General features: G+C 37.4%; 1 protein-coding gene across 1 annotated transcript in view; it reads right to left on the bottom strand.

The window, feature by feature from the left end:
- Positions 1 to 17,982, bottom strand: part of BPNT2 (3'(2'), 5'-bisphosphate nucleotidase 2) — a 33,388-nt gene that overhangs the window by 13,440 nt on the left and 1,966 nt on the right. Inside the window, exons 2-3 of the mRNA XM_045181512.3 lie at positions 6,896 to 7,058; positions 5,458 to 5,553 (exon numbers count right to left, since the gene is read on the bottom strand). Coding sequence (XP_045037447.1) covers positions 5,458 to 5,553; positions 6,896 to 7,058 — 259 coding nt within the window. The remainder of the gene's footprint in view (positions 1 to 5,457; positions 5,554 to 6,895; positions 7,059 to 17,982) is intronic.

The raw sequence follows: 17,982 nt of genomic DNA, 5'->3' as shown, positions 1-17,982 counted from the left end.
TACTGAAGTATCCCTTCTAAGATTTTCAAACTCAATGAATTAATTCTAATTAAATCTGACAAGAATTTTGGTCAACTTTGCTCTAACTGCTGCCAACAATATCTACCTCCCATTTTTATAGTCAAGTGTTGCTAAATTCTGGTAAACATACAATTTTTGATGGTGTTCTGCCAACATCAATATACAGTCTAGATCTGAAAATATTAATAACAGTCCCAAAAAAGGGCATGCCAAACAAACCTTTGATCCAAGAATAGGAGGTCACACTACACCTGGCTAAGAACTTAGTGATTCTTATGAATATTTGCTGACCAGCATGTACCTTATGTTCCAGTATATTGGGCCAGAAAGCCACATCACAAAGAACAGGGCATTTTATTGGTAACTTACAAAGACATTTTTGAAACATGACTTATTCATACAAGTTAGAGACTTGTGGCTTTTTTATTTTAAGGGAGTAAGCCTATGGGGAGAAATACATATTCTTATAAAATACAGATTTTTAAAAATGGGCATTTTATTATCCCAGTGTCACCCCCTAAAATGAACAGATGTGAAAAAAAGGACCCAAAGAATATTAATCTATTTGCCTATCTGATACCAATTTCCTCTGCATTCCCTTTATTATGGTTCTAATTCTCTTTGAAGCGGCAGTATCTGTTTTTAGCTAAGGGTGACATGTGACATCTGGCCAATGAGAGGAAGCAGAGGGCTGAAGTTAATACAAGGAATAGCTGATGTAGATCTAGATCTTTTGACTTTTCCTTTCCTTGTCCTGCCTAGAATAGACCTATGGTAACTGGAAGCACTCATCTTTGAATACACAATCAAAAAGCCATCTTCTAAGAAAAAGCAAAAACAGAAAAGTCAGCTTAACAGTATCATAAAGCCACTAAGCAATGCCTACTCTCTGGCCATCTTACTAGGTGAGAAACAATGCCTACTCTCTGGACATCTTATTAGGTTCGAAAATAAACAGTTAGCTCGTTTAACCACTGTAATCAGATTTACTTTCTATGTAGCTAAACGCAATCCTGATATAGAGGAGACAATGAGAGACACTGTCAAAAGAATGAGAGGGCTTCAAAGACTTAAGCAAAAGAATAAAGCAAAAAATTAAAAATCTATTTGAAAAAATACTGGTAGAAAACTTCCCTAACCTGGTGAAGAAAATACATACAAGTCTAAGAAGCATAGAGAGTGTTAAATCTTAAATAAGTTGAACCCAAAGAAGACCCCACCAAGACAAATCATAATTAAAATGCAAAAGGCGAAAGACTAAGAATCTAAAAGCAGCAAGAGAAAAGCAGTTAGTTGCTTACAAGGGAGTTCCCATAAGAATGTCAGCTGATTATTCAACAGAAACTCTTGCAGGCCAGAAAGGACTGGCAAGAAATATTCAAAGTCATGAAAAGAAAGGATCTACAACCAAGTTTACTCTACTCAGCAAAGCTATCATTTAGAATTGAAGGACATATAAAGAGCTTCCCAGGCAAGAAAGGCTAAATGAACTCATTTTCATCAAACCAGTATTATTTGAAATGTTCAAGGGTCTTCTTTAAGAAGAAGATTAAAAAAACTCAAACAACTAAGCAGAAAAGAAACAGACTCATAAATACAGAGAACACTTTGACAGTTGCCAGATAGCAGGGAGGTTGGGGGACGGGTGAAAAAGGTGACAGGATTAAGAAGTACAAATTGGTTGTTACAGAATAGTCATTAGGACATAAAATAGAGCATAGGGAATACGGTCATAATATTGTAACAACTATGTATAGTGTCAGATGGGTACAAGTTTTATCAGGATGATCACTTAATAAGTTATATAATGTCTCATCACTACACCTGAAACTAATAATACTGTATGTCAACTGTAATTAAAAAATAAAAAATGTAAAAGCAAAACAAATAAATAAGACCATGAAAGAATTAAAAAGAAAAGGAAAACAGATTCAAATGAGATAACGTTAAGTATATAGCAAATTGATAAATACTGGGTTGGCCAAAAAGTTCATTTGTTTTTCCCATACGATGGCTCCAGTAGCACTTAGTTGTCTTTAACTTCATTCAAAACAATTTCATTAGATTGTATTGAGACAGCTGTAAGATCAGCATGCATTTAAAAAATACTTATCAAAATTGGTGAATTTTTGTGCAGCCATTTTAATATTGAAGCTGAAAGAAGATACACAACATTTTTTGGCACATTATACTTTATTATTTCAAGGAAGGTAAAAATGCAACTGGAAGGCAAAAAAACAATTGTGCAGTATATGGAGAAGGAGCTGTACTGATTGACTGAATATGTCAAAAGTGGTTTGCAAAGGACCATGCTGGAGATTTCTCACTGGAGGATGCTCCATGGTCGGGTAGACCCAGTTGAAGTTGGCAGTGATCAAATCAAGACATTAATTGAGAACAATCAACGTTATACCATGCGGGAGAGACCCAACATACTCAAAATATCCCAACAATAAAGTTATTGGTGAAAACTGGAAATATGTCTTCTATTTTACAGAAAAAAACTAAATGAACTTTTTGACCAAACCAATACAACACAAAAGTTAGGAATCGTGGAATTATTATTATAAAAGTGATGTGCTACACTGATTTGTCTAATATTCCTGGGTTGACTTCTCTTCTAATTTAGATGGATAATGTTAAGAAATATACAATTTTCTGAGTCTCATTTTCTTATCTCTAAGTGGGAATAGTAATTGTAATTGTGTCCCTCACAAATAAGCAATACTGGGTGTAGTAGTACTGCTAAATTATACTCCAAATATCCACTTTCACTATTTTTCCTGAGTGACAGAATCCCTGATTTTTAGCTTGGATGGCCAATGAAATAACAAATACATTTCTCAGCCTCCCCTGAGGCTATGTTTTGATCAATGGGATATGAACTGATGTGTGAAACGTACAGATCAAATCCTCAGTGCAAAATGTCCTGTAAGTCTCCCGTTTTACCCTCTCCACTGGTGGAATGTGAAGCAGTGAGCCACCCTTAGTCATGCAGAGGAGGGCAGTAATTGTTAGCACAGCAAATGAAAAGAGAGAATGGTCAGTGTGCCTAGTAGTAGGAAGCTGTCGCGGCAGCCCTGATCTGCTTATATACAGGCTGTTAGAACAATTACATAATTAATCGAGCGAGGCACATTATCACACCAATAACACAAAAAGTTTGTGTTCATCAAACTGTCAACATTAAAAACTATTTGAATTATATAAATGAGATAAAATGTCCGATACCACAAGAGGATGTGGTTTTGAAATGCAGAGTCAATGGTCACATATTTAGCCTCAAAACAAACAGAATTAGGGATACAAGGTTATTCTGCACAGCAAATAAATGTAGAGTAACCAAAACTTAACCTTGTCTCTATTTCTCTCCACTTCACAGTCTTTTTATGCAGTGTCAGCCACACCACTGAGACACAAAAGAGAAGCTGGAGTAAATGACAGAATCGTAGGGATGCCTGGGTATTGGCTTCCTAGAGCTGCTGTAACAAATTACCACAAACTTCATGCTTACAGTAGGAGAGATTTACTTTCTCATAGTTTTGATTGAGGACAGAGGTCATAAATCAAGATGTTGGCAGGGTTGGTTCCTTGACTGGTCTAAGGGAGAATCCATTTACAGCTTCTCTTCTAGCTTCTGGTGACTGCTGGCACTCCTGGTGTTCACTGGCTTATTTGCATCACTCCAATCTCTTTACCTTCACACCACTTATCCCCTGTGTGCCTATGTAGTCTCTTTCTCACAAGGATACTTTCATTGGTTTAAGAGCTGACCTTAACCCAGGATGATCTCATCCTGGTATTTACCTTAATTACATCCGCAAAGATCTTATTTCCAAATAAGGTCACATTCTGAAGTCCACATTGTTACGGGCTAAATTTTGCTCCCTCAAAAGATACGTTGAAGTCCTAACCTCCAGCACTGCAGAAACTGACCTTACTTGGAAACAAGGTCCCTGCAAATGTAATTAGTTAAGATTAGTTAAGATGAGGTCATGCTGGAGTAGGCAAGGTTCTTAATCCAACACGACTGGTGCCTTTACAAGGAGAGAAGAGAGAGAGTCACAGAGACACCGGGAGAATGCCATGAGGGAGGCAGAGACGATGTGTTTACAAGGCAAGGAACACCATGGATTGACTGTCGGCAAACTATTAGAAGCTAAGAGAAAAACGTGGAAGGATTCTCCCCTACGGGTTTCAGAAAGCACGGCTCTGCCAACTTCTTGATTTTGAATTTCTAGCCTCCAACACTGGGAAAGGCAAATTTGTTTAACGACACACAATTTGTGTGGGTTTTTTGCATTTTTTGTTTGTTTTTTGTGGCAGTCCCAGGAAACTAATACTACAGGGTGACATGAATTTGATGGGGACATTATTTAACCCACTACGCCTGATTATTAGGGCTACTTACAATACTGGCAAAGAGAATAGTGTCACCATCAAGAACCTTATCATGTTGGAGAATAGTGGAGCCAAAAGAGCGCGATCCTTGCCCCATGGTTTTGAAGGGACTTAGGGAGTTACCAATGAAAAGCATAACAATTCCCTTCAGACTATTAGCAATATTGCTTACAACAGTAATTATTTCCCTCCACTTCTCCACTATGACAACTCCTGGTATCACTGTGGACTTGTGACCGCGGTCCACGCTATCACTGCTACGCAGAAGATCATGACTAGCCTCTCTAGACAGGCAAACTACAGCATAATGGCTGCAGTGATACCAAGTGCATTGGGGTAAGGCTTTGGGCAAGGTCACTCCTAAACTAAACGAGAAGTTCTTTGGCACGCTTGTCCATACTCTCACTCCTACACAGTCATCAAGGATCTGAGCTGCCACGTACAGGAGGCTAACAAATAGGACTGCATTCAGAAGGTGAGGAAGCAAGGGTCTGCAGGAGTGCTGGGGGACATCCAGGGCTACAAAGGGATTAGCCTGATTTTTGACACTTTCACAGTGGCACCACCCACTTTTAATCTGAGGTTGTCTTTGCTCTTAATGACCTTAATATGCCCTTAACCACCACAAGATCAAGCTCATTTCCTGACATAACAACAGATTTTGCTAAGGCCAGTTCACGTTGGACCCCCAAATCTACACAGAATCCAATGTTTAAGAGACCTGGACCTTATTCCCAGCAACAATATGACAGAAACGGAGAGCTGCTGGGGAGTACATACCAGTGGTGTTTCTCGATGCACTAAGAATTTCTCGTCTTCATTAAACAGTTGCTATCCTCTAAAGGAAGTTTGGAAAGCCCTGCTCTCATGTAGCCTGAGTGCCAACAATAAAATCCTCACTACATCCAGTGAAGAGATGAGGCAGGGTAAGGGAATAACTCTCATAACTACTGACCTACAGTAATTATTCTGACAGGATAGTTCTATAGACAAAAGATTTAATAACAGTAACTCTTGCTCTAACATATTTCTTACCTGTATATTCAGAAAATGGCTTATGTATTACTCCTAGGACAGGTTTACCATTTACAGCCACACAAACCATAGTAGTGACATACTTTCGAAGATCCTCTATGAGAAATAAACAACAAACACAACCGTAAAAGTAACATATGTAAATTCAAGATATGATGTTATACTTTATTTCATTAAAAATATATGTACATTTTATAAAATGTCTTTCATAGCCAACAATCCCCTCAAGCCAACAGAGTCTAGCAATGAGAATCAGTTTAAGGAAGTAGCTGAGTTTTGGTTTTCTAATCAAAGTACCTGCGTTATTATCCTAGCCTACCATTTTACTAGCTGCATTCCTTTGGGCAAATTATTTACATTCAGTTTCTTCATTTGTAAAATACAGACACTAATTAAGTACCCACTTTTAAATATTAAAATAATTTTTAATTTTACTATTAAATTTAAAAAATCAAGTACTTAGAGTAGTCTCTGCACAAGGGATTAACTCACTAAATATTGTCACTATTATATGATCAGGCCAATCTCAGTTCAGGAAAAACTTTTTGTGAACAAACCCCTCAACATTCTCTATTTCTATTATCTACTCCAATAAAATATTGTTTTATAATTTCAGTTACTACTAGATAGACAACCTAGTGTTCTATCAGATGGAACAACCCTGTTCTCCAGTTAGTTTCCTTGAGTGTCTATTAAGGGTCAAGTTCAGGGCTTAAGAACTAGAATACCAAGATGACAAAGCAGAAGTTCCTAGTTTCAGAGAACTTACCATCTAGAAGGGAGACAAATATACAAGCAACTAATTTTATATGTATATCAAGAGAACAGAGAAAAGGCAAGAATTAGGTACATCTGGGTAAGAAACAAGGCATGGGACAGGATCCGCAAAACTGAAATCTGAACTGAGACTAGGTAAAAAGAATGATTATAAAGGGCAGGGTGGTAATTCTCTGTTTTGCTAATTATGTGTTTTCTGGGTGACTAGAGTTTACTATTTTGAATTCCAATGATAGATGTATATGCACTAAAATCAAAATTCCCACTATCACAGATAAATACTGTATTTTGACTATACAAATAAATATCTCATTAACACATACCTCGATATATAAACACCTCAATAAATAGGTGTCAAACAGAGACCATTTTGTTGTAACTGCTACAACTTCCTTTTACTGAAGAATCAGGGACATAATGAGCCAATATCACCATTATGAGTATGGCATAAACACATTGGGTGGGAGGGTACATTGAGAATACAGCGCAAATGGTTCATACAACACTGCATTAATCCAGCTCTCTGTCTTAAAACCTAATGGAAAAGTTGTCTGAGATTGATAAAATATCTACCACCATTATATACCACCTGCCCTCATCCTACTTCTCTGGGATGTAATGGCAATCTAAAGCTTAAGACCAATTTTCATTTTAAAATTACCTGTATACTCCTGTGTAGCATCAAGTGGGTCGATCCAGACGGTAACACTTTCTGCTGGTACCTCTTTAGGTGTGGCTATTTCCTTCAGGATGTCCTCAGGAATTTTATGATCCCATACGATAACTTCCTGATCAGTTGCATCCACGTGTTCCTCTGTATTTATCTGTATCAAAAATACATGACAGTTAAAACATTTTTAAAGAAAAAAAATCTCTACCTGAGAAACCACAAAAGAGAAAAACATTTCAGACAAAATCACATAAATGAAAAGTAGGTACAACAATATTTTTGTTTATTTTAAGGCATTTCATTACAAAATAAAAGTATATTGTAAAAGAAATTCCATCAACATCTTGTATTCGAGGACTTCCCAGTCAAATATTCAAGCTTAGCTTGTCTAAGCAAGACAAAGCACCCAAATATAAAGAAATATAAAGGAGCCTCAAAGAAACAAGCAGGGCACTGTGCTTTCCGACAAGCTCCCTTTCCAGAGCACATCAGTGCATATGTACTAGATGTGATGCCATGCCTAGGCCCCACAGTGCAGTGTCAGAGTGATAACACCTGGCACTATGTGAACAAAAAGTTACACAGGGTGAAAACCCACAACTGTCAGCAATCTCTGGAAAGCCCCCTGAAATATCTCAAATTGTCAACGAAGAAGTTAAAAATAGTAATATTCCTGAAACACCAAGCCACTTAACTCATGAAATATTTGTATTGCATTTTTAAAATTTTTATTGTATTTCTTCCATTACCATTTGGTCCCCTTACACCCTCCGCCCCCCCAGCAGTTACCACGCTGTCCATGCCCATGAGTCCTTTTCCTTTTTGCCCAATCCCTCCACCCGCTAACCTTCCCCCAGAGCTGTCATCCTGCTCTCCATCTATGAGTCTGTCTCTATTTTGCTTGTTTTGTTCAGTGTGTTCATTAGATTCCACATATGAGTGGAACCATATGGTATTTGTCTTTCTCAACTAGCTTATTTCACTTAGCATAATGTTCTCCATGTCCCTCCATACTGTCAGAAAGAGTGAAATTTTCTTTTTATGGCTGAGTAGTATTCCATGGTGTGAATGTCCCATAGTTGTTTTATCTGCTCAACTATTGATGGACATGTAGGCTGCTTCTGTATCTTGGTGATTGTAAATAATATCGCGATGAACATAGGGGTGTTTATGTTCTTTCGAATTAGTGTTTTGAGTTCCTTCAGATATATTGCCAGAAGTGGGATTGCTGGGTCGAAAGGCAGATCCATTTTTAATTTTTTGAGGTATTTCCATATTGCTTTCCACAGTTGCTGCATCAATCTGTGTTCCTACCAATAGTGTAAAAGGGTTCCCTTTTCTCCACATCCTTGTCAGCACTTGTTGTTTGTTGATTTATTGATCACTGCTACTCTGACAGGTGTGAGATAGTATCTCATTGTAGTCTGAATTTGCATTTTTCTGATGATTAATGACATTGAGCATCTTTTCATATGTCTATGGAGCATCTGTATGTCCTCTTTGGAGTAGTGTCTATTTAAGTCCTTTGCCCATTTTTAATTGGGTTGTTCGTTTTTTTTGGTGTTGAGTTTTGTGGAGTTCTTTATAAATTCTGGATATTAACCCTTTATCAGATGTTTTGGCAACTATGTTCTTCCATTCTGTAGGTTGTCTTTTTATTTTGATGATTTCCTTTGCTGTGCAAAAACTTTTTAGTTTACTGTAGTCCCATTTATTTTTTCTTTTGTTTCCCCTACCTGGGGAGATATAGCTGATAAAATAATGCTATGAGCAATGTCCAACATTTTGCTGCCTATATTTTCTTCTACGATTTTTATGGTATCAGGTCTATCATTTAGTCTTTGATCCCTTTTAAATTTATTCTTGTGTGTGGTGTAAAAAGGTGGTCTAGTTTCATTTTTCTTCAAGCAGCTGTCCAATTTTCCCAACACCATTTATTGAATAAACTATCTTTAGCCCATTGTATGTGCTTGTTTCCTGTGTCAAATATTAACTGCCTATAAAGGTGTAGGATTACTTTTGGGTTCTCTACTCTGTTCCATTGAGCTATGTGTCTGTTTTATGACAGTACCATGCTATTTTGATTACTTTGGCCTTATAGTATAGTTTGATATTAGGTAGTGTGATTCCTCCAATTTTGTTCTTCTTTCTCAGAATCTCTGTTGCTATGGGGGGCCTTTTGTGGTTCCATACAAATTTTTGAAATATTTATTCTAGTTCTGTGAAATATGTCATTGGAATGTTGATAGGAATTGCACTGAATCTATAGATTGCTTTCGGTAGTATGGACATTTTAATGGTATTAATTCTTCCTATCCATGAATACAGTATGTGTTTCCACTTATTTGTACCTTCCTCAATTTCTTTCTTCAATGTCTTGTAACTTTCCAAGTACAGGTCTTTCACATCCTTGGTTAGGTTATTCCTAGGTATTTTATTCTTTCTGAAGCAATTGTGAATGGGATTGTTTTCTTTTATAGGCATGTACGAATACAACTGATTTCTGGGTATTAATTTTGCATCCTGCTACTTTGCCGAATTCATTTACCAGTTCTAGTGGTTTCTTGGTAGAATCTTTGCAGGTTCCCTATATACAGTATTATGTCATCTGCCAATAAGACAGTTTTACTTCTTTCTTTCCAATCTGAATGCCTTTAACTTCTTCTTGTCTGATTGCTACAGCTAGGACTTCCAGTACTGTGGTGAATAACAGAGGTGAAAGTGGACATCCCTGTCTTGTTCCCGATCTTAAGGGGGACACTTGTAGTTTCTGCCCACTGAGTATGATACTGGCAGTGGTTTGTCATATACAGCCTTTATTATGTTTAGATATGTTCCCTCTAATTTCACTTTGCTGAGAGTTTTTATCATAAATGGGTGCTGGATTTTATCAAATGCTTTTTCTGCACCTATTCATGTGATCATGTTTTGTTTTTAGAGCTTTATGTATTTATTTTTAGAGAGGGGAAAGGAGGGAAAAAGAGATGGAAACACCAATGTGTGGTTGCATCTCACGTGCCACTTACTGGGGACCTGGCCCACAACCCAGGCATGTGCTCTGACTGGGAATCAAACGATTGATGCTTTGGTTCAAAAGCTGGTGTCCAATCCACTGAGCCACACCAGTCAGGGCTGATCATGTGGTTTTTATCCTTCATTTTATTTATATGGTGAATTACGTTTATTGATTTGTTAATGTTGTACAAACCTTGCATTCCTGGAATAAATCCCAGCTGATCATGGTGTATGATCTTTATGCATTGCTATACTCAGTTTGCTAATATTTTGTTGAGGATTTTAACATCTATGTTCATCAGGGATATTGGCCTATAATTTTCTTTTTTTGTAGTGTCTTTATATGGTTTTGGAGTTAGGATAATGCTGGCCTTGTAAAATGAGCTTGGAACATTCCTTCCTCTTGAATTTTTGAAGTAGTTTGAGGAGAGGTCTTAGCTCTTCCTGGAATGTTTGGTAAAATTCATCTATGTAGCCATCTGTCCAGGGCTTTTGTTTGTTGCACTTTTTTTGATTACCACTTCAATTTTACTAGGTGTAATCTGTCTATTCAGATTCTCTGATTCTTCCTGATTTAGTTTTGGAAGCTTGTATGTTTCTAGGAATTTTTCCACTTCATCCAGGTTGTCCAGTTTGTTGGCATATAGTTCATAATATTTTCTTACTATCATTTGTAGTTCTTTAGCATTAGTTGTTATTTTTCCTCTTTCATTTCTGAGTTTATTTATTTGGGTCCTCTCTCTTTGTTTCTTGATGAGTCTGGTTAAAGGTGTGTCCATCTTGTTTATCTTTTCAAAGAACCAGTCTTGCATTCACTTTTATTTTATATGGTGTTTTAGACTCTTTTGTTTATTTCTACTCTTTATTATTTCCTTCCTTCTACTCATTTTGGGCTTTGTTTGTTGTTCTTTTTCAAGTACCTTTAAGTGTAAAGTTAGATTGTTTATTTGACCCTTTTCTTGTTTTTTGAGATAGGCCTGTAATGCTATGAATTTCCCTCTTACGATTGTTTTCCTGTGTCCCACTGATTTTGGATTGTTGTCTTCTCATTTTCACTTGTTTCAACATACCTTTTGACTTCTTCCTTGATCTTGCTGTTGAACCATTTATTGTTTAATACCATGTTATTCAGCTTCCATGTCTTTCATGAAATATTTTTAGTAGAGTGTATAGTGAATATCCCATTCACCCATTCGCTTGTTCCTTTATTAATTTAGCAAATGTTTACTGATTGCTTACTATATGCTAGACACAGTGCTAAGTCACTAAGTACAACGGTGATCAATGTGAGAAAAAAATCTCTGTGGAGCTTAGATTCTAGTGAAGAAGATTAACAATACAAAAGATAAGTAAGCAAACCATGTTGTAAGCTGGAGAAAAGAAAGTAGGGCAGAACAGGAATTGTGTTGTAGGAGAGCAGAGGGTTTTACTTTAAGATAGGGTTGCTAGAATTATTCATAATGGCTCCAAATTGGAAAGTACCAAATGTCTATCAACTGATGGATGGATCAACAATGGAATATTAACTAGCCATGAAAAGAAATGAAGTAGTGATTCACCCTATAGCATGGATGACCCCCCCCCCAAAAAAAAGTGAAAAAAACAGACACAAAAGACTGCATACTGGATGATTCCATTTACGTAAAAAGTCTAGAACAGGGAGATCTATGGAGACAGTAGATTTGTGGTTACCTGGTGCAGGGCGTAGAACAGCCATCAGCATAAACAGAAACAGAGATATTATTAGGTTGATAAAAAATTTCTGAAACTGACTAGGGACAATGGTTGCACAACTCAGCAAATTCACAAAAAACTATTGAACTGGACATTTGAAGTGGGCAAATGATATGATATGTAAAATATGCTGCAGTGAAGTTGGTTTGTTTTTAAAAGACAGGGTAGCTAAGAAAGGCAACACTGAAAAGGTGGTATTAAAGCAAAGATTTAAAAGAATGAGCATAGTAGGCATCTAAAGGATGCACACTCCATCCCATGAAATAAAAATTAAGGAGGCAAGCATGGCTAGAGCAAGTGAGCTAAGAAAGGAGCCAGAGACGAGGTCTGAGGTCAGAGAGTAATGGAAACCAGGCGATGAAGGGCCCTGCAGTAATGACACAGAGTCAGCTGTCCTCCATCATAATCACTATTAACAATGGGCAGGGTCTTAGCTTGTGGAAAGCTAAAGAAGGGCAAGGGCATGGGGAGAGGTACAAAGATTAGGAAGGAAGAAGCAAAATACGCAATTGACATCTGATCATTAGAAAAATTCAGAAGAACTTACGGATAAATTATAGAACAAAATGTAGGCAAGTTGCTAGATATAAGGTCAAAAATTATCAATGAACATCGGCAACAAATATTTAAAACATTTAACATAAAAAAAGAAAACCACTTATACTGACAACAGAAATAAATTACCTGACAGTAAGTGTACTCAAGATTTTCAAAAACATGATCAAACAAATATATTAAAAACATTAATACATCTTTTTTTTTTTTTTTGCTCCAGTGGTGTGCTGTAACTTGACCCTCAGACTCCCAGAAAGGTTCTCTTGAGTAACCTTTGGGTAACAGCCCAAATCTATTTTCTGTGAGGGCATAACAGTAGAGAACTCCTCTTCTGCCATCTTGCAGACATCACTCTAAAGTATTTTGGTTTTAGAGCCCACACTTTTTTAATGACAATGTTAGGCTACTCAGATAAATAAATGTAAGAGTATCACTGTGCAAAAACCATAGAATAAACTATGTGCTAGTATACTAAGAAGATTCTAGTTTAAACCACCATCTATCCCTTACTTGGATTCCTGTAATAGCCCTTGATTGCTCTTGCCTCCTAGTGCATTCTCTGATTGATTGATTGATTCATTCATTCATTCAACAACTATTTAACGACTACATATTCTGAACAGCTTTGGTTACTGGGCCATAATAATGAACAAAACAGACAAAAATAACTGCTTTTATGGAGCTTCCCCTCTCAACCCAGTAACCCACTATCTTCCTAAATGAGATTATATGACTCCCTACTTAAAACCTCCCAATGATTGCTCATTACATAGGGATAAAATCCAAGGTGCTTACTATCATCTACAAGGCAAGTCCTGGATGATCTGGCCCCAGCAACCTTTCTCTATTTGCAACCTTATTTACTATATTCCAGATGTACTTGTCTTCTGGTCCCTTGACCTCAGGGCCTTCGTACTTGTACTCTTTTGGTCATATACCATACTTCGCCATGTATAATGTGCACTTTCTACCCAAATTTTTGCCCGGAAATATAAGGATGTGCATTATACGTGGGTAGTACTTGAAATATCTTATATCTGTTCTTGTGTTGTGTAATTATTTGTTACATAAATTTCTTGTACCATAATATGTTAAAAAATAAATGCTAAAATTCCTTTATAATACAAAAAAGTATTTAAATATAAATAAATAAATAATTAAAAAATTAAAATGAAAGATTTTTTCCCCTGAATGTTTGGGTTAAAAATGGGAAGTGCATTATACACGGGAGCACACTGTACGGGGTAAAATACGGTAATGCTTTTTTATCAAATCTCTGCATGATGATCTGCTTCTTATCAGTCAGCTCTCAGCTGAAATGATAGACAGTGCTGCAGAGTGGCCTACCTTGACTACCCATGGCCAAGGCAGGATCTTCCCACATGTTCTTATTTTTATTTTTTCAAAGCCCTCATGAGTATGAAGTCAACTCATTTATTTACATGTTATTTACCTTGACTAACTAGAACATAAGATCTGTGAGTTCAAAGACACAGTTTTCCCTTCATTACTGTGGTAGCCCCATCTCCACTGCCTAAACCAGTGCCTTAACAATACATGCTAAATAAATACTTCTTGACTGACAACATTACTCTTCACTAATGTAGTTTCATTTCTTCTCCGTAACCTTTTCCACTCAATCTACTCTCCCTCCCTCATCACTACTGCCTATCTGTACCAGCCCTCAACAGGGAATTGAAGAATAAGAAAATCAATATTCCAAAACACAATTAATGCTATTTATAGGACAGTTCAGTTACTTTGGGGTTAAAGAGGGTTTTGGTTAATACCTTAAGAAGGTACCATTTACTGCATTTCTCCATAGAATCACTAGATCCTAATAAACTTTGGATATAATGCTTTACACTGTACCTATCACACTATAGGCATTCAAAAACTATTTCCAAAATGGATAAACATTGCTCTACTTGTCTTATCCTTTTACCTTTTCAGAAGCCTTTACTATCAACTACTACCTCTCAAATATAGCCTTATAAATAATTAAACAGGCTCTAGTGTGTCACATCTTAAAAACAAACATACCAAAAAAAAAATAAAAAAGTCCATTGAACCTTATTTTAACCCTACATAATACCCCAGCCAAGTTCCTTAGGAATACAATTTTTGAAAGACTTACTGCCTTCTTTTCCTTCCTGGTATCTTTTTCAATTTTGCTTCCTTACCATCAAACCACTAAGCAAGTTCTCACAAAGTTCACCAGTGACCCACCCACATATAGAACCATTATTAAGAGTATGTGTTCTATCACCAGAACTCTTGCTCCTCAATTTACTGGGTATGTGACTTACCTAGGATAGTCACCTGATCTTTCTGAGCTGCAATAACCCACTGCTAAAACTGGGTGACAAATATATCTCCCTACAGGGTTCTTTGGATGAGTCAATGAAATCAAAAAGTAAAACAGTACAGTGCTTAACACAGAGTAAGTATTTAATAAAAGTTGGCTGCTATTATTCTTAAGTGATTCCTTTCAGTCTTTTTTATCCTTAATCATAGGTCATCTTCCACGTTCACACAACATCCTTTCATTAAGCAATCCTGTCCACAACTGGTTTCAACTAGTATCACAACACTGATGACCTACAAATTTGTATTTCTAATTCAGAAATCTCAGGAGCTTCAGACCCATATATATTCAACTATATCCTTAACATGTCCCCTTGAACATACCAAAGGCATCTCTAACTTAACCCAGCACTCTTAATCTGCCCCCTGGTGCTTGCCACGTCATCCCTCACTCTCTTTCAACATCAGCCAAACACCAGTTGTGAAAGTCAGAAATAGAGGAGTCATTTTTGACACATCCCTGGACATTGTCTCATATCCTTCCACATCTAACTTCTCTACAATGATAACTCCAATTCAGTGTATCATCTCTCACTTGAAAAAGCCTCTAAACTATTCTCCAAGCATCTACTCTGAGTCCTTCCAATCCTTCAAAAAACTGTCGTTTAAGAGTATACTTTAGTTATACCTTTTATCGTACCTTCTATATAGAATTAGACAGACCTGAGATGATTCTCAGATTAAGTAAATCTCTATTAACCTAAGATTGTTTTCTATCTGTATATCCTTTCACAAATTATTTAGCATCTCCAAGCCTCAATTTATCTGCAAAATGGAGGCAACAGTACTCACCTCCTGTTTTTGTCAAGAATAAATTAACAGTGGCAATAAGAAACTTAATTAAGTGCTTGCCACTTACTAAGGACTAAATAAATGTTAGCTATTGAAACAAGCTGAGTATAATTTTCCCACTGCCCAAGTTCTAGGGCTCATGTCTCACACAGCCTATTACAAAGTATGGCACACTTGTAGGCACACTTTACATGACTTTTATTATTGAAATAAAAGTCAGGTAAATCTTGTAGTACTCTAGGATTAAACTAAAGATCAGGTCCAAACTTCTTTAAGCTTGGCGTATGCTATAGCTCTGGTATACCTACCTAATTTCTTCATGTGCTTCTGATTCAGACTCATCAGGCTAATACTGCAGAACCTTACTACTATTGTAGTAAATTCATACTACAGTACCACCTCAAACAGGCTTGCCCCATATAATTTGGGACTTTTTCCCTCTGCCTGCAATGCTTATCTCTGCATTGATTATCACATTACTAGTTATCTCAACTTTAAAGAAGAGGAAACTGTATACTCAAAGAAGATAAATGACTGGTCAGAATCACCTAGGCTGGAGACTGGACAAGATGTCAAGCAAGTGTTCTCTGCACTGTATTAGAAATCAAGCTCTCCCAGTAAGTACTCCCATCCTAAAGTCAAGGAAGTCACATACACCAGCTGCTCCTACCAGCCTGGAATACTATGCTTTATCTTTAAGTCACTGTCAGAATTCTGATCAAGTCGAGGACAAGAGCCCCTCAAACAGAGAATTCCCTTTTCTTTAAATCAAAACTATAACTAAGTTTGTTGTGTTTGCCTGCAAATCCACTCTAAGAAACTATTGTCAGCCTTCATTTTCATCATTATCCACGAGGATGAGAGATACAGGTCATACCAATGCTGCAGTTACCATTATTGTCATAGAGTGAAATCAAGCATAGCTAGTATGTTTAAAAAGAGCACTGCTGCACTGAGGACTCTCCCAAGCTCCCTAACATGAGAAGTTGAAAACAAAAGGAAATCCAGGTATCCTAGGCCAAACTTGAGCTTCCTAAACAACATTAACTTCTCTAGAGTAGGGCTTCTCAATAATGGCACCAGTTGAAAAATTAAGCCAGATAATTTCTTGTTATGTGGGTCTTTATGTGCATTGTGGGTTGTTTACCCTTTACCTACTAGATACCAACAGCATTCTAACCCCCAGTTATGACAACCCAAAACCACCAGACACTGCCAAATGTCCTCTGGGGGCAAAACCGTCCCAGTTTAGTGCTCTAGAGTGACACCTGGTATATCGTTTTTCGGAGAGGGGAACATTAAATGGAAAGCTTCGAGCACCTTACTCAAGGAAGTCGTGGGAGAAAAAAGAGACCTCTTTCCATTTGCACAGGGCACCATTATAAAAGAAGAGAGTAGCTGTGGTTTCTTGATGATAATTTTCCATAAGGAAATACACTGAATAGGATTCAATTTAAGTTCCTTACCAAAAATTTCAGGCGAGGCTTCAAAAACAACCAGACATTTTAGACTGTACTTCTGGGTGTGGAGGGAAAGGAGTGAAGAAAAGAATCTATGACTGCCCTGGCTGGTGTGGCTCAGTGGATTGAGCGCCGGCCTGCAAACCAATGGGTCACTGGTTTGATTTCCAGTTAGGACACACACCTGGGTTGTGGGCCAGGTCCCCAGGTGGGGGTGTGCAAGAAGCAATCACACATTGATGTTTCTCTCCCTCCCTTTCTCCTTCCCTTCCACTCTCTCTAAAAATAAATAAATAAAACCTAAAATAAATAAATAAAACCTTAAAAAAAAGAATCTGTGACTAAGTCTCTATTTACATGGCTGTAACATTTGGCCTCTAGTCTAACAACCTAGTGACAAAAGAGGGGCAGTTCAACATGACACTATCCTATATGCCTATTGCTGTTGTATAAATGAACACAACCTCCGCTATTCCCTCCATCACCATCCAACATGCACACTGAAGATGTACATGCAAATGTTCAAACCACCCCGGGAACACAAAAAGTTATAAAAGGCAGAGACTTCAACATCTACAATTCCGAAAGCTTAGCTTTAATGTTTCATGAAAAGCAGCTCACTACCCTTGTCAGCTATTCCCTTAGTGTTTGCTAATAAGTGAGAAAGCAAACAAAGTCAGAATCCTGTGATAATTACCCAAGACAAAAGCTTTGGCAGAGGAAGAGTGGGGTGGTGTTTGCATGTGAACACACATCAACAACCAGATTTACGATTTCAATATAAGAATATTTTTATCTTTACCTTAACTTCAACTCCGCTTGCTATATTTCACTACTATTGATTTCACTTTTTCCCTAGGAAACCATACTACAAGTTCTGTTTTAAATAGCCTCCTATACACACTGGCTGGTGTAGCTCAGTAGGTTGAGGGCCGGCTGCAAATCAAAGGGTCGATGATTACATTCCCAGTCAGGGCACATGCCTGGGTTGTGGGCCAGGTCCCCAGGAGGAGGCCACGTGAGAGGCAACCACACATTGATGTTTCTCTCCCTCTCTTTTACCCTCCCATCCCCTCTTTAAATAGCCTCCTATATCAAGCTGGAATGAAGAGTAGAGAGTTGATATAAACTGTGCAGTAAAGTGTCATGAGCATC

This window comes from Desmodus rotundus, chromosome 8 (genome assembly GCF_022682495.2).
Source record: "Desmodus rotundus isolate HL8 chromosome 8, HLdesRot8A.1, whole genome shotgun sequence".
NCBI lineage: Eukaryota > Metazoa > Chordata > Mammalia > Chiroptera > Phyllostomidae > Desmodus > Desmodus rotundus.
This window is presented reverse-complemented; position numbering and strand designations above follow the sequence as displayed.